The sequence below is a fragment of the Tamandua tetradactyla genome, chromosome 17 (genome assembly GCF_023851605.1).
Source record: "Tamandua tetradactyla isolate mTamTet1 chromosome 17, mTamTet1.pri, whole genome shotgun sequence".
Taxonomy (NCBI): Eukaryota; Metazoa; Chordata; class Mammalia; order Pilosa; family Myrmecophagidae; genus Tamandua; species Tamandua tetradactyla.
This window is the reverse complement of record NC_135343.1, coordinates 26,598,545-26,618,533: the sequence shown is the minus strand read 5'-3', so window position 1 is coordinate 26,618,533 and position 19,989 is coordinate 26,598,545. Positions and strand designations below refer to the sequence as shown.

At 38.6% G+C, this 19,989-nt stretch overlaps 1 protein-coding gene across 1 annotated transcript in view; it reads right to left on the bottom strand.

Annotated features, from left to right (window-relative positions):
* Nucleotides 1-2,248: 2,248 nt before the first annotated feature.
* Nucleotides 2,249-19,989, bottom strand: part of ACYP2 (acylphosphatase 2) — a 350,111-nt gene continuing 332,370 nt past the window's right edge. The window contains exon 4 of the mRNA XM_077134224.1: nt 2,249-2,892. Coding sequence (XP_076990339.1) covers nt 2,778-2,892 — 115 coding nt within the window. The 3' untranslated portion in view covers nt 2,249-2,777. The remainder of the gene's footprint in view (nt 2,893-19,989) is intronic.

The following is a 19,989-nucleotide window of genomic DNA, read 5'->3' as shown; positions in this document are numbered from 1 at the left end:
CTTGGCAATTATGAGTAATGCCACTATAAACATCGGTGTGCAAATGCCTTCATTTCCTCCGAATATATACCTAATAATGGATTGCTGGATCCATATGGCAATTCTATATTTAGCTTCTTGAGGAACCACCAAACTGCCTTACCGAGTGGTTGTACATTCTACAGTTCCACCAACAGTGTACAAGTGTGCCTCTTTCTCCACATCCTCTCCAGTGCTTGCCATTTTCTTTTTGTAATGGCCATTCTACTAGGTATGAGATTATATCTCATTGTGGTTTGATTTGCATTTCCCTAATAGCCTGTGAGGTTGAGCATCTTTTCATAACATTTTTGAGCCATTTGTATTTCCTCCTCAGAAAACTGTCTGTCCATGTCTTTTGCCTATTTTCCAATTGGGTTGTTTTCTTTCTGTTATTGAGTTGTAGGAATACTTTATGTATTCTGGATATTAAACCCTTATCTGATACCTGGTTTCCAAATATTGTCTCCATTTTGTAGGCTTCTGTTTTAGTTTGCTAAAGCTGCCAGAATGCAACACACCAGAAATGGATCAGCTTTCAATAAGGGGATGTATTTACTTTAAAAATGTGTAGTTCTTCAGAGGACAGGTAGCTAGCTTTCATCTGAGACTCTCTGTTACATGGAAGGCACATATCGAGATCTGCTGGCCTTCGCTCCCGGCTTCAGGGTTCCAACGGCTTTCCTCAGGGCAATTCCTTTCTGTATCTCCAAACATCTGGGCTGAGCTGAGAATGCTGGAATGAGGTGTGCTGAGCTGCGTGCACTCCCTTCTGACTTCTCTCTTTTAAGCCTCCGGTAGAAGGGGTAAAATCTTGGTCAACTTGGTGTTTTGAATTCTCTTCCAGAAGGATCACATGAAGGGTTTTATTATGCACAGAACATTCAGGAAAGACCTCAGGTCTCCAATGCATACCATGATTACTGTCCGATTCACCATGGTCCCTTGTAGTCAGCATGCTTTGCAACATATTTGGTAACATTGGGAGCCCCTGGGCCCCAGCATCAAGCTTCTCTGGGTGCACCTATCTCAGGTTGAGCCACTTTTAAAAGGGAGAAAGGTACAGACCTCCATTATTTGGGGGAATGCACGTTCTTTGGCCCCATGACTCTCACTACTTATACCTCCTTTCTTCTACCAAGTGTCCAATGTTAGTCTTTCTCTTCACCCTACAATATAATACTCTTTGTAAAATAAGTCTTTGGAAGAAAAGTTTTCTTCAGCAATTCCTGCCACCAACACCTTTCGTGAGGAAATGAATACAAAGATTTGTCCACCCTTCTTGAACCAGGTGGCAAAATATAAGGAGAGTCTTATGCAAATTAACTCTCAATAAATTATCCCATGCAATATTTAAGATGGGAATGGTATTAAAGTGATGTGAAAACTTTTTTATTCCTTTAAGTATATTAGGAAAGTATAACATAACTTTGTCATTCTCTAATATTGTGTTGTCTTTCGTACATTTGAAATCAATATTTTCATCATCAGGAATTTAACCTTTCAACTAATAAACCCATCCCACCCTTTATCAAAATTCCTCTGAATTTTTATCTGACCAGGTAGAGGAGAAGAATTATTTCTCCCTGTCATAGACTATAATGATGGAGACTTCTGCTATAGGTGGGTGGTGGTTTCCAACCGGCACTCTGAAAGGTTTTGAAGTTGTCTAAGGAAGACTAGATACAGGAGGGAAGGGAGATGAGGTGTGCAGGGCTCCTGGGGCTTCCATCCCCATTTCAGTCTCACGCATTATCTTTCCTTCTTTTTGACTTGTTTATTCAATACCATGTAAATTTTGTTTTAATGAACTCTATAAAAATTTAGAAATCACTGAAGAACTTATACAGGCCTATACTCACATTTGACACATTCTGGTATTTTGAGTAAAAAGTCTTTCCTTTCCAATTCATAATTCTGTACTATAGAATTAGACCTTACCCTTAAAATACTTTGTTGTTCAATTATCATTTTACATGCAAAGACCTCAAAAGATAGGCCAAGTTTGGGGACTATAATGATTCACTTTAGACTCTTAGTTCCCTTTGGGGTAATAAGACACTGACTGGGTGGTTGTTGATAAAAATTTGCTGTTTGCCATGTTGAAATTGTGCTAATCAGCCACACTCACTGAACCTGAATGTTCATTGTCCAGAAAAATATTGTTCAGAGAAGACTTCAAATGGCTCCAATCTAAGTACTAAAAATCATGCCCACATTTAACCAGAAATTTATAAATTAATTCTTTATTGATATTATTTTATGGTTATGTTGATCATCACATACAATGATTTCTGATTCTTTTTAAAGACTTGAATAACAGATCACCCAGTTTAATAATAAGTCATTCAAATTATTATTCAGAAAGTTTTAGAATTCAATGCAGACAATAGTTCATAAAACTTATTAAATGGTTACCTTTATTGTTTTATGTCTAGCTAACTAACATGTTTGTTGTAATGTTCACTGAAATTAAAGATTCCATTAGGCAAGTCTAAACTGCATATTTATATTAAATATTTTGTAATGGCACTTTCTTATTTTAGAATACTAAGATTTTGCTCTTTGAAAACATAGTTGAGTAAAATTATTTCAATGTCAGACATTTTTAGTAACATTTGTAATTCTATAGCTCTCAGAACAGAAAGTCTGGTTTTTTTTACCCTACTCTGCTACAATTAGTCAATAAATTTATAATTTTAATAATATATGATATCTATTATACAGTGTAAGCATTACAATCTTTATTCCTTCTTCTATTAGTATCTAACACTAAAATTACTGTATTCAAGTTTAGAGATGGTTTTTTCATTAGAAAAGTTCGTGCGGTCAATGCGAGAACTGGGACTTCCCACCTTGCTCAGCCACGACTTCCTACAAAAATAAAAATAATAATTAGCATACAAAGTATATCTGGATCAGCCAACATGATCCCACAATAAGAACTGTAGGATTTTGCTTTTACTAAGCAACTTTTACATGTAACATGACATCTAAGTATTTTATGTTGTATACATCAGTCTAAGAATACCATAGAAATTTAATATATAATTAAATATGGACAAAGAAAATAAAAAAACAAATTAAACACAGTCAATGTTGGTGTTGGGGTTATTTTCCCCCTCTTAAAACACTCCAAGGCCATTATTACTTGCTTCTCTTGTATGCAAAATGATAAAAATATTTTTACAAAGATGTTAGTAATAAAAACAGTTCACCTTTGTTTTCTCATAACTCAGCACATGGTATATGTTTCATACAAATGAATTATATATATATGTATATATGCACACACAAAATGACTGAAAGAAAACATAGGAATTAAATCCAGAAATATTAAAATAAAACTAGAAGAACATTTTTTCTTATCTACTCAAATATTATTTCTTATATGTTAGCAAAGCAACTACATTAAAGGGAAAAGCTAAATATTCTAAAATCTTTTTTCTGCTTATGTAGTACAGTGGTTCTGAATTAGAGAAATCCATGTGTCTACTTTATGCATTTGGGCACTAATCTGCAATGTTTCCTAAATAATTTAGGCTTATAGTATATTGCTGACACCTCAGATAATACTGTTGAGAATTTCCCAGAATCTTTCTCTTAATTATTTAGAAAGATAGATTTGGTTAATAATAGAAAGCCATTTTACAAAAGTGAAGGCTGTTGTCTGTCCCAGTTGCTGTTGTAGAAACATACTATGAGTTTCCACAAATCCCAACGTTATTTCAGGTTGTGAGGCTAATACTTTGTACAGCAGTGCAATATCATATATAACAATCTCATGTAACCGTGGATTAAAAATATTTTCCAGGCTAAAGCTTTCTGATAAGCTGAAAATTACTCTTAATCAAACCAGAGAAGAATTTCTATGATTCTTTTTAACCCTCTCTTTGTAAAAAAAACTGTCTTGTGACAGTTTTACTGGTTCTTGTGACAGTTTCACTGTGACTTTTCTTTTTCAGAAGCTAAGCTATCAACACAATAACACATTTTATTTTCTTTAACTGATTTAGTTGAAGTATTAAAAATGAAAATTGTAATTATTGAAGAATAAAATGTAGTTTTTATGAGAAGGAGCTGGTCACATCTGAAAAACTTCTAGGCCAGAAATATAATAAAAGTTAACGTTTATTGAGCACCCACATCCTCACTAATTAGACATGAATTCTTGTGAAATTTTGTGGCTAGTTATTTATCGATTAGGAGGAGTCTTAGCTCTGCCATCTGCAGACCTGAGCCACACTTGTCTAGGGTTGACTGCAAGAGCAGCACATGAAGAATGAATGACAGGTGGCTAGGACACGCCCAGGTGGGTAGGCAGGTCAGGCAAGATGATTCTTGATGATTCTCAGCAACAGGAGGGGCATGTGTGGAGCCATGACACAATGTGTCTATTTCCCTCCAGTGTAACAGAGCTGAGTCTCCGAGCAGCATGCCCACTCTTCCTCTAACAGTGGCATGGAATCCCCCTTAGTCACCAGGTTTGGCCGGAGAAGTTCTTCTTGGGGACCAGATATTGGGAGGTAGTCAGTCTCTCAACTAGCTAAATACATCAAGTTATCAGCTCATATTGATTGGTCATTGCTATGACAAAATGTATTTCACTCAGTATAAAAGAGAACCCCGTACTCAAACACTAGCAATTAATTCAATTCAATAAATACTTCAATAACATTTTATGTAAGGCATATTGTGGATACGAGATACTGGAGTGGAGACACAGATATATGTGGATATATAGATATAAACTGGTTCCCTCTCTCAGTAACCTGAAATCTAATATATGAGTTTGAGAATAAAAAAAATAGCTATAATATAAAGAAAAAGGTGATGCGCAGCATGAGTGATATACAGAGAGGAATGGGGTGGAGAGGTGCAGTTAACTTCTAGCCAAGGTACTCGGAGACAATTTAGGATAGCAAAGGCATTTGAGTTGAGCTCTAAAGAAAACAATGAGTTTTTTAACATTTAGAATGGGGAATGCCAATATAAACTTGAGAGGAAACCAAGCAGCATGAGAAAAATAGTGATAATGTTAACTTAATGTCCAAAAAATGTCTTACCGCCAAAGCATTTAAATTTATTTGCAATTTTTTTACTTTACAAAGAGCCCTTACAAATCAGTATTTAAATGATGACCAATCCAGTAAAAGCAGGCAAAGAACACAGGCAGAGAAAGGGAAAGAAATATAAATAGCAAATAAGCATGTGAAAACATTTTCACTCTTACTCAAATTTTAAAAATACAAATAAAGCAAGAATGAGGTACCACCTGTCACTTATGAGACAGCAAAAATTTTAAAGTTCCAAAATATCTAGTAGCGGCAGTTAGGATGTGGGAAAAGAGACATTCCTCTGCAATGTTGATGGAAATGCAAATTCGTACAATTTTTAGGAAGGACAACTTGGTACTACCTATCAAATTATTTAATGTTCGTATTTTACAGATACACTGTCATAGGGAGGGTACTCTGAGATGTGGACTCTGAGATGGAGATTAGCATGCAGGAAGCTAATTAGGTAGGGACCGTCCTTGGATTTAACAACTCTGGGTGGCAAGGAAAAGACACAGGATTCCACAGAGAAAGCAGTCGCACAGTCACAGTGAAGATATAGCCACATGAGGAGCTCCAAAGCTGGGAATATCCTTCAGAGTTGTCCTGAATTGGGACAAGGGGGCTGAATCTTTATATGCCCACAACGACCCTTCATTAGAAGGGAGCGGCCTAGGGAAAGGATGTGACCCTTTGTGAAGTGACCTTCTTCAGCCAAGGCAATTCCCAAAGAGGGCTGACGGCTGAACACCACCTTCTTAGCAGCTGCCCCAACAGTGGGGAAACCAGTCCTTCAGCCGCCTTGCAGTGCCCACAACACATGCTCTTAAAATCACATAAAGGGGAATTGAGGATGCAAGCAAAGGAATGGTGAATGGTGCTATGGGCCCCAAAGCAGGTTGGAAGAAACATGATTAAGAAAGGGAGACTCATTGGGTTTAGAAAAGAAGGACACTCCTCTGTACAGAAGAGATAATGGATCTAAAAAAAAAAAAGGAGAGTAATTTGGATATGAAGAGGCATTCACATGACATAGCCTCCATTTTCTCAGTAGAGTAGGAGGTAAGGTGGTCTACTGAGAATAAGGGAGGTAACGGTAGAATTGAGGGACTAAAGAAAGTGAAACAGGTATAATAATTGCTATAGGGGTCAATGCGCCCTGAATGAAAGAATTCTAAAGAGCAATGAAGTTAGACTATCTGGCCAGGAGGCTGCAAACCAGTCTGTTTGCAACGTCATGTGCCTCCTTAGATGCTAGTCCCACAAGCATGGTCAAAATCAGTGGGGCCGGGTATCAACGCCTGGGCCAAAGGCTTCGCAATAGGAACGATCTATCTGAAGTGCAGATTTAACAACTCAGTTATATGTTTCTCAGAGTGAGGGACAAGAGTGGGACCTCCCACCTCCCCAACCCCCTCCCATTCCCTAATCTGGAATGGATTTTCTTTCTGTCTTGGATATACTAAGATGATGTGAATAAACCATTTCACTGGGGAGCTCTGATATGGTGTCTTTATATCTTCTCTCTTGGACTGGTCAGATCCTCCAAGTAAAACATATCCAATTTTTTGTCTGACTATGGGTGTTCAGGGAATCCGGGAAAAAGGTTAAGGCCTCAACATTCAGTATAGCTTTCAGTGATTCCCCCTGTTTTCAGCACTATATATTTTTTTCTCAACTGTGCTTACTAGACTCTCTCTAGAGAATGAGACTCTAGCTTCCTCAGGGGCAGGAAGGACAGCTGATCCCCAGTGTGGAAAATTGCTTATTAAACAGATTTGTAAATCAACCTTCCCATTGTTAACCTCACCTTTATGCCACTTCCAGCAGCCTGAGTCTTGGGCATCTTCACTGTATGCGTCAGCTTTGCTCTGATTTCACCACCGCTGGCTTGTAACTTAGGTCTGCATTACAACCTGTACATCTGCTTTTGTTTCCAAAGTTTTATTGCTGTAGCTTTCACTTCTGCTATCTTTGTCCTTTTGGATTTAAACCTCTTAGAAATTCTTTTTTTTAATTTTTTTACTGAGACGTAAGTGAAATTTAGTAGGGAACAGAGGTAAATGTATGGATTCAAAATATAACATCTTTAACTGAAAGTAGGGCTTTATCCTTTATATTTAAATCTTTAATTCATCTGGAGTTAGCTGTATTTTATGAAAAGAAGTCTTAATTTTAGTGGCTAGATATCTTCTCAAGCACCATTGCTGAATAACTTATTCTTTCCTACAGATTTCAAATGCAACTATCATCATATACTATAAATATAAATCTGTATGTATGCCTCAGTGTGTGCACAGACATTCTGTTCAGCTCCACTGATATCTCTGATTAATTTCTAAGCCAATAACAAACTAATTATTATAGCTTTCCAATGTTTTTCAATGTCTAGTAGTCCCTATATCCCCACGTTATTATTATTCAATTTTTGATTGTCCCTGCCTAACTCATACATTTACCCTACCAGAGTTTAGCATAATTTTATTCAATCCCTTCAAATCCCCTTTGAAATCTAAAGGTACTTTGGAGAGAACTGACATCCTAACAACATTTAACCTTGTTATCCAAGAACATCAATTTTTTCTCCTTTTTTTTTTTAAGTCTCTATGTTCCTCACTAAAATTTTATAGTTTACTTAATTCAAGGTCTATATATTTCCTGATGAATTTATACTTAGGACTATTCTATCTTGCTATTTTGAACAGGATGCTTTTATGTTTTTTTAACGGGTATACAGGAAAACTAGTAATCTTCTTATTTTGTAATCAAATGCTTCACTGACTTTCCTTGGTAGTACAACAGCATTCTTTTTTCTTCTTTGGGGTTCTAGAGTAAACCACCCATGCATTTTTCATTCCTTAGACCATTTTTATCACATTTACTGGATAATTTCAAATTACTCTTTATTTTACACTAGCCACATTTTGGATACTTACCTGCTTTCAGGGAATCGTTACAATAACTGTGCAGAAACAGAACAAACCATAAAGAGTGTTCACCCAGGAAAGGAGACAGTATGCCCATAACACACCGCCTGGCTCCCGTGCATTTCACCTGTTAGTTTAATAGACTCAATAAATAATGAATGGATGGATGGCTGTATTATGTTTGCTTGAAGGAGACTGAAGTCTAATAATTCTGCTATAAATCCAAATCTGGCTTTGTATGCATATACCTTTCAGGTATTTTTAAGAAACAGGATTCACTGATAGGTTTTAAAAAACAAAAGAACAGGAAGGTTCAACCAACATAAATGAAAGAATGAGAATGAAAACTGAAAAACTTCATTCATGTTACTTGAAAACTATGTTTCATGTACTTCCTTCACTCTAATATTTTTTAAACGCCTTTGCTGGAGGTTTTGAAAATTAAACTAATTTAAAAATAATCTACTTTATTCCTTTACCAAAATCACGTCATCTTTTTCTTTTTTTTTTTTTTTTACATGGGCAGGCTCCAGGAATCGAACCCGGGTCCTCTGGCATGGCAGGCAAGCGTTCTTGCTGCTGAGCCACTGTGGCCCACCCAAATCATGTCATCTTTAGCAATTATAAAGTTACTTCATAAGAAGGGATTTCATTATAGATGCATTTCTTACATATTTGAGGATTACACACAGTTGTGTAAAAAAATTTAATGTGATGGCAAAGGAGAATGATTTTGTATGTATTACTTGAAAGTATTCTGCAGACCATCTGTGCACTAAAAAACAAAAATCAAACAATGCTGATAAATGCTAAATGGCTATGGAAAATCTGTTTGTTTAAGAAGTTAATTATGCAGTAATTTTCAGTTCATATTCAGCCAGTGACCAACTATTGGTCCCCTCAGGTTTTCCACAGCATTTACTCTAATTCTTTGGTGCAGATGGCATATATTTAGCCACCAAGTACAGTAAGTGCCACTTCCTTGTGGCCTTGGTAGCCAGCACAAAGGCCAGCTGAGGCCTCCTAAACTACACTAAGGTTTATGTATTCCAAGAGGCTCTTCTTTGACTATCCCGTCTAGAAAGAATTCCAGACCCACTCTGATGAGTCCATCACAGTCATTGTCACATCCTAGAATTACTATGTTGCTCTACTTGTTTATGTATTCATTATGTGCCACATCCACATCAGAATGTAAATATTAAGAAGGCAAGATTGGAGTCTTACTCACCAATACATTTTCAGCATATAGCACAGTGCCTGATGACAGTAGGTACTCAGTATATATCAAAAGAATAAGTCATTGTCAGCTGAGCACTTTTTTCAGCCGCTTCCATGGAGGGACATTTTTTCAGGGTCCTACACAGTCTACCACATGGAAAGGAAAGCTGAATATATCTTTATAATTTTTTCAATTTTATCCAGCACAGATCAGAACTCTCAATCTTTTTTTAATTGCTGAAAGTTAAAGAAATAGTTGCTCTTGTTACAGATAAATAAATGGTAAAATATTTTACTCGTGGTAGTTCCTTATGAAATAATACTAATAACAACTATATTCATCCTCAGACAATTTTGGAGGCCTGTGGATCTGGTCTAACAGCCTGAATATAAGCATGTGAACCAAGATTACCTATATAGCTGGTTTATTTATTGTTGCCAGTTCACAAATTTCACTGTACCTCTTGTGAGTGTGAGTTCACTTGTTATATAAGTAAAGATGGTTGCTGGCTTCATCCAGGAGGACAAAGCCCATCCTACAAACCCAGACACATGACTCACCAGTTCATCACTCCAAATGCTACAGTCTTCTGTTAAATGTAATACACAGTTGTATCTGCTCAGACATATTGTGATTATGAAAAAAGCAGGATTTTCAAGCTTTTTAAAGAGAAGAATCCTTTCCAAAAAGAAAATCCTGCACAAAAGCCAAGTACTAATAGCAGAAGACAAAGATATTCTCTGAAACAATTATATGGTTGGGTTGTAGAGCCCACCACAGCCTGCCCGCTGTCCCCAGTGGCACTTCAAGCACCTCTGGGGCAGCTCAAGAGCTCTGGGGAACTCAGTTTGAAAACTGCTCCATTATCCTATTGCTGAGCAAGAATATGGGGGAGCAAAATACATGGAGGATCCATTATATGTAGAAGTGAAATCAAGATAGGATGGTTTATTCTATAATTCAAGTAAGTTAGCTTTTCCTACAAAATGTAGTAAGTTAGTAGGGTGACATAAAAAATTCCATTTATCTAATATTCTTCTGTGAGACAAAGAGGTGAGCCTGAAGCATTAAAAAGCCAATACTATTAATAATTCATAGCAGTTCTATTTCCTGGAACTAAAGTGGGTGGCATAATCCTTTCAGATCTCCCTGCAGCACCAGTATAAAACGTAGACCATAGCAAGAAAGTAGAGAGTGGGGAAGGACCTCTAATGAATTAAAAACTAACATGGCGTGTGCTGCAAAATATTGAGTTGCCTGCCCATTTCAAGCTTTTAAACTAGCATTAATAATGGAAGGAGAGTACTTAAACATTTTTGCTTTTCTCCCTTTAACAAGTTTCCTTATTCAATTACATGCGGACAAATAATATCAGATACACTGGGGAAGTCATAGATTCATGCTCTTTTCCTCTTCTATTGTGTGACAATGTTTCAGTCTGTTTACATTCCACGACCCTTGGGAGATATTAGGTCTAATGATAAGGACTTACCAGAACCTAAACCTGAAAACTGGGAACCAGCAGCCCCAGATGCTTAACAGGGCAGGAAATTCTCAGTGGCAGGACCCCCTCCCCTTGGGTTAGACAAATATCTACCTTGGGTAGCACAAGTTTATCTCTCCCCTTTGATGTGAAGTGGGGCATGCAGAGGTGCCATCTGAGTAGGATGGCCTCCCCAGGAAGATCCCAGAATGGAATCTTTTTCCCTGCTCTTCTGGACCCTTCTGATATGTAAGTAATAAAGTGGCCATTTGCTGGAATGTGCCTGAGTCAGTATTCCCACGACACACCATGTAGCAACAAGCTCCACAGAAAGCATTCAAGAAAAGTTAGCTAGACTCTATCAGTCAGGGTAGTTAGGGATAACAAAAACCCAGTCTAGGGATTTTAAAGAGGAACTTAATATAGGGAATTAGGGGCTGTGCCAGTTTGAAAGGATGTATATATCCTAGCCATGCTTTAATCCTAATCCCATTTTGTAAAGGCAGCTGTTTCTTCTAATCCCTGTTCAGTACTGTATGTTGGAAACTTTAATTAGCTCATCTCCAGGGAGAAATGACTCAATCAGTGTGGGTATTAAACTTTATAAGTGGAGATGCATCTCCACCCATTTCAGGTGGGTCTTGATTGGTTTTACTGGAATCCTTTAAAAGAAGAAGCACTTTGGAAAATGCTAGAAAATGACGAGAGAAAGGAGATTCAGAGAGTGCAGAGAAGAATGACAGAGCCATGAGAAGGCCACAACAGAGAGTGCCACAGAACCACAAAGCAGAGAGTCCACCAGCCAGCGACCTTTGGAGATGAAGATGATGCTGTGTTTGCCATGTGCCTTTCCAGCTGAGAGAGAAACTCTGACCATGTTCGCCATGTGCCTTTCCATGTGAGAGAGAAACCCTGAACTTTATCAGCCCTCTTGAATAAAGGTATCTTTCCCTGGATACCTTAGTTTGGACATTTCTATAGATTTGCCTTAATTGGGACATTTCCACAGCCTAATAACTGTTAACCTGCAACTCATTAAATTCCCCTTTTGTTCTAGTTTGCTAGCTGCTGGAATGCAATATACCAGAAACGGAATGGCTTTTAAAAAGGGGAATTTAATGAGTTGCTAGTTTACAGTTCTAAGTCCGAGAAAATGTCCCAATTAAAACAAGTCTATAGAACTGTCCAATCAAAGGCATCCAGGGAAAGACACCCTGGTTCAAGAAGGCCGATGAAGTTCAGGGTTTCTCTCTCAAGTGAGATGGCACATGGCAAACACAGTCAGGGCTTCTCTCTCAGCTGGAAGGGCACATGGCAAATACGGCGTCATCTGCTAGCTTTCTCTCCTGGCTTCCTATTTCATGAAGCTCCCTGGGAGGCATATTCCTTCTTCATCTCCAAAGGTCACTGGCTGGTGGACTCTCTGCTTCGTGGTGCAGCAGCATTCTCTGCCCTCTCTGAGTTTCTCATTCTCCAAAATGTTTCCTCTTTTATAGGACTTCAGAAACTAATCAAGACCCACTCAAACGGGTGGAGACATGCCATCCCCTAATCCAGTTTAACAACCATTCTTAACTAAATCTCATCAATCAGGGAGATGATCTCATTACAGTTTCAAACATACAGTATTGAATAGAGATTATTCTACCTTTATGAAATGGGATTTATATTAAAACATGGCTTTTCTTAGGGGGCATGCTTCCTTTCAAACCAGCACACCTTTTTAAAAGCTATTCCATTTCTGGTATGTTGCATTGTGGCAGACAGCAAACTAGAACAGGGACTTACAAACCACTGGGAGGGCTAGAGGAGCAGCTTTAGATTGGGCCTGTTGGAATGATTCCCAAAACAGCTCTGTAGAATTGGATGCTAAAGTATAAAATGTTAAAACTATAATGCATATGAAAGTATAAAACAAGCACATGCCAAAGACTTTACTCAATACATTAAATATGAGGAATCTTGTTAGATGTCAGGTTCAAAGGAAAATTGGAGATACACACACTTGTATCTATGTGTGCACTGACACACACACACACACACACTCAGGAATATGGAAATCAACTTGCTAATAAATGCAAAGCTGATTAAATTTCTATAGGGCAGTACTGTCCCATAGAATTATAACACAAGCCTCATATGTAATTTAAAATTTTCTAGAAACCATGTTTAAAAAAATTAAAAAGGAAAAGGTGAAATTAGTTTTAATGTTATGTTTTATTTAACCCAATTTATTCAAAATATTATTTCAAGATGTGATTATTATAAATGATAAATTATTAAACCAAAGAGATATTTTACATACTTTCTTCATAATGAGTCTTTGAAATCAGGAATGTATTTTACACTTACTGCACACATCTTGATTCAGACTAGTCACATAAGCTGTGCTCAATACCCAGCTTGGCTCATGCATCCCATATTAGACAGTGCAGCTACAAGGCAATACTATATAATGTTGGGTGTTATCTTTTTTCTAGGACAAAAAAAATCAGTTGTATATCTACCAGAAAAAACTCACTTGCAGTACAATGGGCAAGAATTATCTGCATTTCTATAATATTCTACAAGTAAACATCTGCCTTATAGGGTTGTAAAATAGCCATCAATAGTAAGTCACTAAAAGGTGCACACCCCTATAGAATCAGAAAATTTTTGGAGGTTCCACCAGACAATACCCAGCTCTCCTCTGAAAGGATACCTACTAATCTCTTTGACCTATTTCCAAGCCTTGGTCAATTATTTTCCTTAAAGTCCCATTAAGGGAACTTCTGGGAATCAGAGGGCTGGCACTGAAATCATTGCATCTATGAACCCATTACTCTAACTGCAGTCTAGGCATCAGGAAGCTACCACCTGAATTGTGAGCTCCAGAGCCCACTAATGTCTGCTAGATTCTCATACCAGGTAAATGGATGGCTTGAGACTGCTGCCTCTCTCCCCAAATAACTCAGTTCCAAATTCAAGTTTCACATTAGTACCTGTTACCGATGCCCAAGCTACAAGGGAGGGAGAGAAATGTAGCTCCTAGCTGCTCAGCATCTGGAGTCAAGACAGCAGAAGAAGACTGGAACAGATGTTGAGCAAGCCAATATGTAACGACCAGTTATTATTCAGTTAATAAGAACTTCATAAAATTCTATGTGTCTAGATTCAGAAGTAGTAGAAATATTTGTTGCTGATCTGTATGGTGGCATCACTTTTTTAGACCCTTACAGATTTGGAGTTCTCCCAGTGCTAGAACAGAATAGTAAGGAACAGTGTGGTGGTTTGGAATGATATACCCCGGAAAAACATGTTGTTATACTTAATCCATTGCTGTGTGCATGAACGCATTATGAGGAGTTCTTTTTGATGAGGTTACTTCAGTTAAGGTATGTCCCACCTCAATCAGGATGGGTTTTAATCCTACCTAGAGTTAATGAAATTCAGACAGATAAAGGAGAAACCCAGAGGGAGTAGTCAGAAGCTGAACATCAAGGGAATCTGGAAGAGAAGGGAGAGACCAGGAGATGCCACCACGTGCCTTGCCACGTGACAAGCTAAGGACCAAGGGTTGCTAACAGCCAGCCCCAGGACCCCAATCTCTGGGAAGAAAGCATCACCATGATAACAACTTGATTTGGACTTTCCTTCAGCCTCAAAACTGTGCTAATAAATTCCAATTCTTTCACCCAGCCCATTTCATGGTATTTGCTTGAGCAGCTCAGGAAACTAAAACCAACATCAACATCGTATGTTGGTGAAGAAGGAGGAGCAGACAAAGGGCACACAGAAGAAGCAACAAGAGAAGAGGGGGATAAAAATGAAAGTGTGGTGTTAGTGAAACTAAGGACACAGTATTTCAAGAAACAGCAGTAAACTTCCAGAGCAAAATATTAGCTTTCTGAAAAGTGCCACCAGACGTCATGTTTAGCAGTGTGGAGGTGGTCTGTGGGGCCCTTAGCAAGATTAGCTTCAGTGAAGTGATGGGGGTGGAAGCCAGGCTAGGATGGTTTTAAGAGTGAGGACAAAGTAAAGATACGGAGACAGCAAGAAGAGATCAATCTTTTAAGATGCCTGAGTGTGAAGCAAAGAGAGACACAGGGCTGCTTTATACATTTGTAAGGTTCTCTTCTCGGCAAGTGAAACCTAGATTTTTAATTCAGTGCCTGCCAATATTTATAAGTGCCTTGTCTCTGAAGAACAATATTTGAGGAGGATTGCTTTAAGGGCACACAGTCCAGGATGTTCTCTATTCCAGATATGTTAAAATGGACTCCTACATCAGACCAAATGAAAAGCAGTTTGGCCAGAGGTGCCTGTGTTTGCACCCCTCACCCTGACCTCCCCACCTCCCTTGGATATGCTCATAAGCAAACTGAATTTTGGAGGTGATGCCATTAGTTGACAGAGGGCTGCTAGAGAGATTAGAGCCAAATTACGGCCCACCCATAGCAGAAGTTATTTTAGGCATTTTTAAAGCCTTGTTCCTGGCTCCATTTTGATGTCTCCACCCTTGTTTTTCACTCTTTTCCACTTTCAATTGTACATTCTCTTGTTATAATTTTGCATACCCTTAAAAATCATTTGAAATCCTGATTGGAAAAAAGTTGGGTATGAACAAATAAAGCTGGCAGTTTTTTCTCTTGCTGATATTGTTGCTTTGATTTTATAATGGGAATTATTTGGGAGGGAAAAGGGATTCATTTAAGATTTTTGCTTTACAATAGGATTTACCAGATGCCTTGTGGATGTGTATCCTGTCGGTGACCATGAACTTGGGGACCAACTAACTTCCAGCCACGGGGTCTGGTTCCCTGGTTCCGAGAGCGGCTTGGGCCTGCGGGGGGGCCCTGCAGGGCGCTTCCCGGCCACTCCTGGCTCTCCGGCAAACAGAGGTGCAGGGGGGTGAATGCACAGGTTGTAAAGAGAAATTCATGAAAGGTCTCCATGACGGTCATTTTGAAAATGCTTTGTATAAATGAATCAAAAGACTACTTAGAAGGCAGAATGGAGAGACAGCTAACGGCACAAGAATCACTGGGAAAAAATGGGATTAGGAGATAGATGGAAAATCAGAAGCAAAAATTAGATTTTAACAGAATGGCTATTAAAGGGATTGTCTGTGAAGGAGCAAGTTGTATACATGTTTCTAATCCTAAACATACATTACACAGTATTTTAGTTAGAAATGGGAGCTTTCAGAATACCTTAAATATTCAACATCACATAAAAATAGTACTGAGGAAATTAAATATTCAAGGTATTCTGGAACACTTCACAATATGTCTTAACTGGGGTTATTCAGGCAGAAGTAATAGCAGCAAGCATCAATAATATTAAACAGAAACACATGTATTGACCACATCATCTATTTGAGTTTTATGTTTTTGAGTGCCAGATTTCATTTTATTTCTTTAAGTAGTGTTGGGTATGATGCACTTTTTTATGTATGATTAGGGAAAGTGCTTATCTTTTGACCTTTCCAGAATTATTTTGAAAAACTATTATCATTCCTTTTGGATTCTCATTTCCCCCTAGGAGGGTGTTTTCTCTTTAAATCCAAGTATGTGATTCAGTTCATAGGAAAGCTGATTATAGAAGATAAAAATGTCATTGTATTGTTTCTGTTCATAAACGGTCTATAAATCGTTATTCTATTATAATATTCTGAATTTTTTCACAAGTTTTAGCCTGTTATATAAACAGATATTGTTAGAAAATATCCATTTCCTAGCAAAATGTTTTCCTTTTCCTACTTATATATACGCCAGCTCATTTTCTTCTTATAAAAATAAAGTACAATATAAGAAGTGAGAAATAAATGTCTTTCTAATAGTAATTGAAATAGTTGAAAAACTACTTTCATGAATTTTTGTATTGCACTATACTGAGTCTCTTTTCATTTCTTTATGGATGTATTTTTCATTGATTTTCGTTGTGCTCACCACGGAATTAAACTTTAGCAGCTTAAATAAATAAACAGTCGTATTTGATCAATACCAACTTTGACTTCAACATCATGCACATACACTGTTCCTATCTATATCCCTCCACCACCCCCACCTTTACTTTTGTACTTGTTACAAATTATTTCTTTGTACGTTATATGTCCACAACCATAGATTCACCATTACTTTTTATGCATTTGCATTTTAGCACCTGTAGGATGTAAGCAGTGGAGTTACATACCAAAACGTAACACAAAGGTAGTGGGCATTTATACTGAACTGTAGCGTGACCTTCAACAAAGGCCTCTATTTCTTTATGCTACATTAAACCACTGTCCAGTGTCCTTCCATTCTAGTCTGAAGAACTCCCTTTAGCATTGCTTGTAGGGTGTATCTAGTGGTAATGTGCTCCCTCAGCTTTTGTTTATCTGGGAATATCTTAATCTTTCCTTCATTTTTGAAAGATAGTCAAGCCAGATATAAAATTCTTGGTTGGCAATTGTTTTCTCTCAGGACTTTAGATATTTGGACCCACCTTCTTCTTGCCTCCATGGTTTCTGATGAGAGATTGACAGTTAATCTAATTGGGACCACCTGGTACTTAACACTGTTTTTCCCTTGCAGCTCTCAGAATCCTCCCCTTGTCCTCTGCATTAGACAGTTTGACCAGTACATTGTGGGGGGTATTCCTCTTCAAGTTTATTTTGTTTGGTGTTTAGACTTCTCTGATGTGCATATTTACGTCTTTTGCTACGTTTGAGAATTTTTCTGTCATTACTTCTTTGAATATTACTTCTGCCCCTGTCTTTTTTTCTCTTTCTGAGACTCTCATAATGTGTGTGTTGGTATGCTTGATGGTGTCCCAAAGGTCTCTTAGGCTATTTTCACATTTTATAACTTTATTCTTTCTGCTCCTTAGCCTGATTCATTTTAACTGTCTCTTTGAATTCATTCTTTCCCCTGCCGGCTCCAATGTGCTACGGAGACCCTCCTGGGAATTTTTCATTTTGGTTCTTGTGGCCTTCAATTCTATTAGTTCCATTTGGTTCCTTTTAAAATTTTCTATCTCTTTACTGAGATTCTCATATTGTTCATTGTTTTCCTGATATCCTTTAGTTCTTTCTCTATATTTTTCTGTCATCTCCTTGAGCATATTGTTTGTTTTCAGCTTATTCTTTAATTCTTTCTTGCTATTTCCCTTCATCTCCTTTTGCATATTGAAGATCATTTTTTAAAACTCTCTCTTCAGTTATGTCCATAGTCTGGTCCTTTTCATTGATGTTTTCTGGATTTTTATCCTATTCCTTTGGATGGGTCATCATTTCCTGTTTCTTTGTCATTTAATCTTTTGTTACATACTGTCCATTTAAGTATTTTAAAATGTTAACGCTGCGATTTATTCCCTGGGATATCTGTTTTTTTTAGTTTGTATCCAGTTTGTGGTCTGACAGATTTTCTTGAGTGTCAAGAGCTAATAAAACTAAGCAAACCTCAGCAAAAAACACCTTCGACTGTCTTTAAGTTGGCTCTGTGTTGGCTGATGCTCTTCCACAGAGTTCACCCTCTTATCAGGAAGGTCAGCCCAAGGCGCATGCCAAGTGCAAGGGCCTCCCTGTCCTTTCTGGGCCTGTGCCCCAGCCTGGGCTTGTGTTTGCTATTGGTTTTAGGGGCTCCCCTGTTTTCAGGAGTTTGAACACTCCTCTGCTTCCCAGGAAACAAGCCTTCTCCATCTCCCTGGTGTTCCCTAAGGAGTTAAAACAGGTAAATCTTTGCCAGAGGCCATTCACCTCAATTATTCCTTACACTGTTTTCCTTGTCTTAAGCTGCTTTTGCCTGGAGGGCAAATTCTTGGGGGAGGGCATGCTGGAGAGGAGTTTTCTAAGCCAGTCTCTCCTTGCTGTTTCCAGGAACAAGACCGGAGACCCACAGAGTGAGTGCTGTCAGCCTCCAAACTGCCCTGGGGAGGGGATGAGGCAGAGGCCAGGAAAAGCACCAGGCATTTCTTCCCCACTTCCCCAAAGCACCTGTCCAGTAAATGCAGCCATTTAACTATCCTCCACAGTTCTGATGCCTTAAGTCTTCTCTGGCATCTTTGTCTGGGGCAGGCTGGAACAATGACTGCCCTCAGAGCCAGGCCCGCAGTGATCTGAAGTCACTAATCAAAAGCAGTGATCAGAAATCAGCTGCACCAACCTACCCCCTCCCCAACCCGCCCCGCCCGGATCTTGGGGAACTCAGCTTTGATGTCCCACTCTGGCACCAGCAAACTGGGACCAGGGCTGGGTCCTACTGCTACCTACTGCAGCAGCAGGGGATTGGTTATGGAAACTGCTGTGTAGAAAGAGCAATTCACTGGTATTTACCACAATTTACCAGCCTCTTCCTCCTACTTCTTCCTGGATGTTGCTATGTCCTCCTAGACTCTTGGAATTTTGAAATAATTGATTCAGATAGTTCCTGTCTGTTTAATAGTTGTTTTGTTGGAGGGACTGATTCCTGAAGCTTCCTACTCTGCCATCTTTCCATAACCCCCCCCCACACACACACACACATACACACACAGCTATTGATTTTCATTTATCACATCATTGCTTCAGATGGGCTAATGAGACTACAGTTTTCTTTACAGTTTCTTTGTTCGTGTACTGAGGATACTCCTTGGTCACCATAATTATAATGAATGGCATTCCAGTCTGTGGTTGTTTCTAGAGAAAAGGGAAAAAAAATTGCACCATATTTACAAACTACATTTTAAGGCAGTTTGTTTCCTAAGGTGATTTTATTTCAAGTTCGGAAGTAACCGTTTCAGTATTTTTCCTAGATTCAGGAAAGGTGGAAGGAGGGACCATTCTACAGCTTTCTGACCAGTGGCTACAGCACCAGCACACCAAACAAGCACACGGGTCGTGATGTTTGCCAAGGTAATCCAGGGGGCAGCATTTAGAGTCAATGTGCTAATGAGAAATGTTCCCTTTACTATAGCTGCTACTATATAACCACCCTCAAACCTAGAGACTTAAAACAACACTTATCCTGCTCACAAGTCTACAATTTGGGCATGGCTTGGCAGAGAAGTATTACCTCTGCTCTACTTCCTTTCAGCTGGAGTGGCTCAAAAGGCTGAGGACTTGAATAACTGGAAGGCTCCTTCATTCATAGATCTGGCAGTTGATGCTGGGAAGACTTAAACAGCAGGGGTCGGGAGTAGCTGGGGCTCCTCAGGTGTCTGTCTTCACCCCCATGTGGCCTCTCCAGCAGGTGGCTTCAGAGTAGCCAGAATTCTTACTTGTTGGTTCAGTGATCCAAAGGCACATGTCTGTGTTAGTTTGCAGTCTGCCAGAATGCAGTA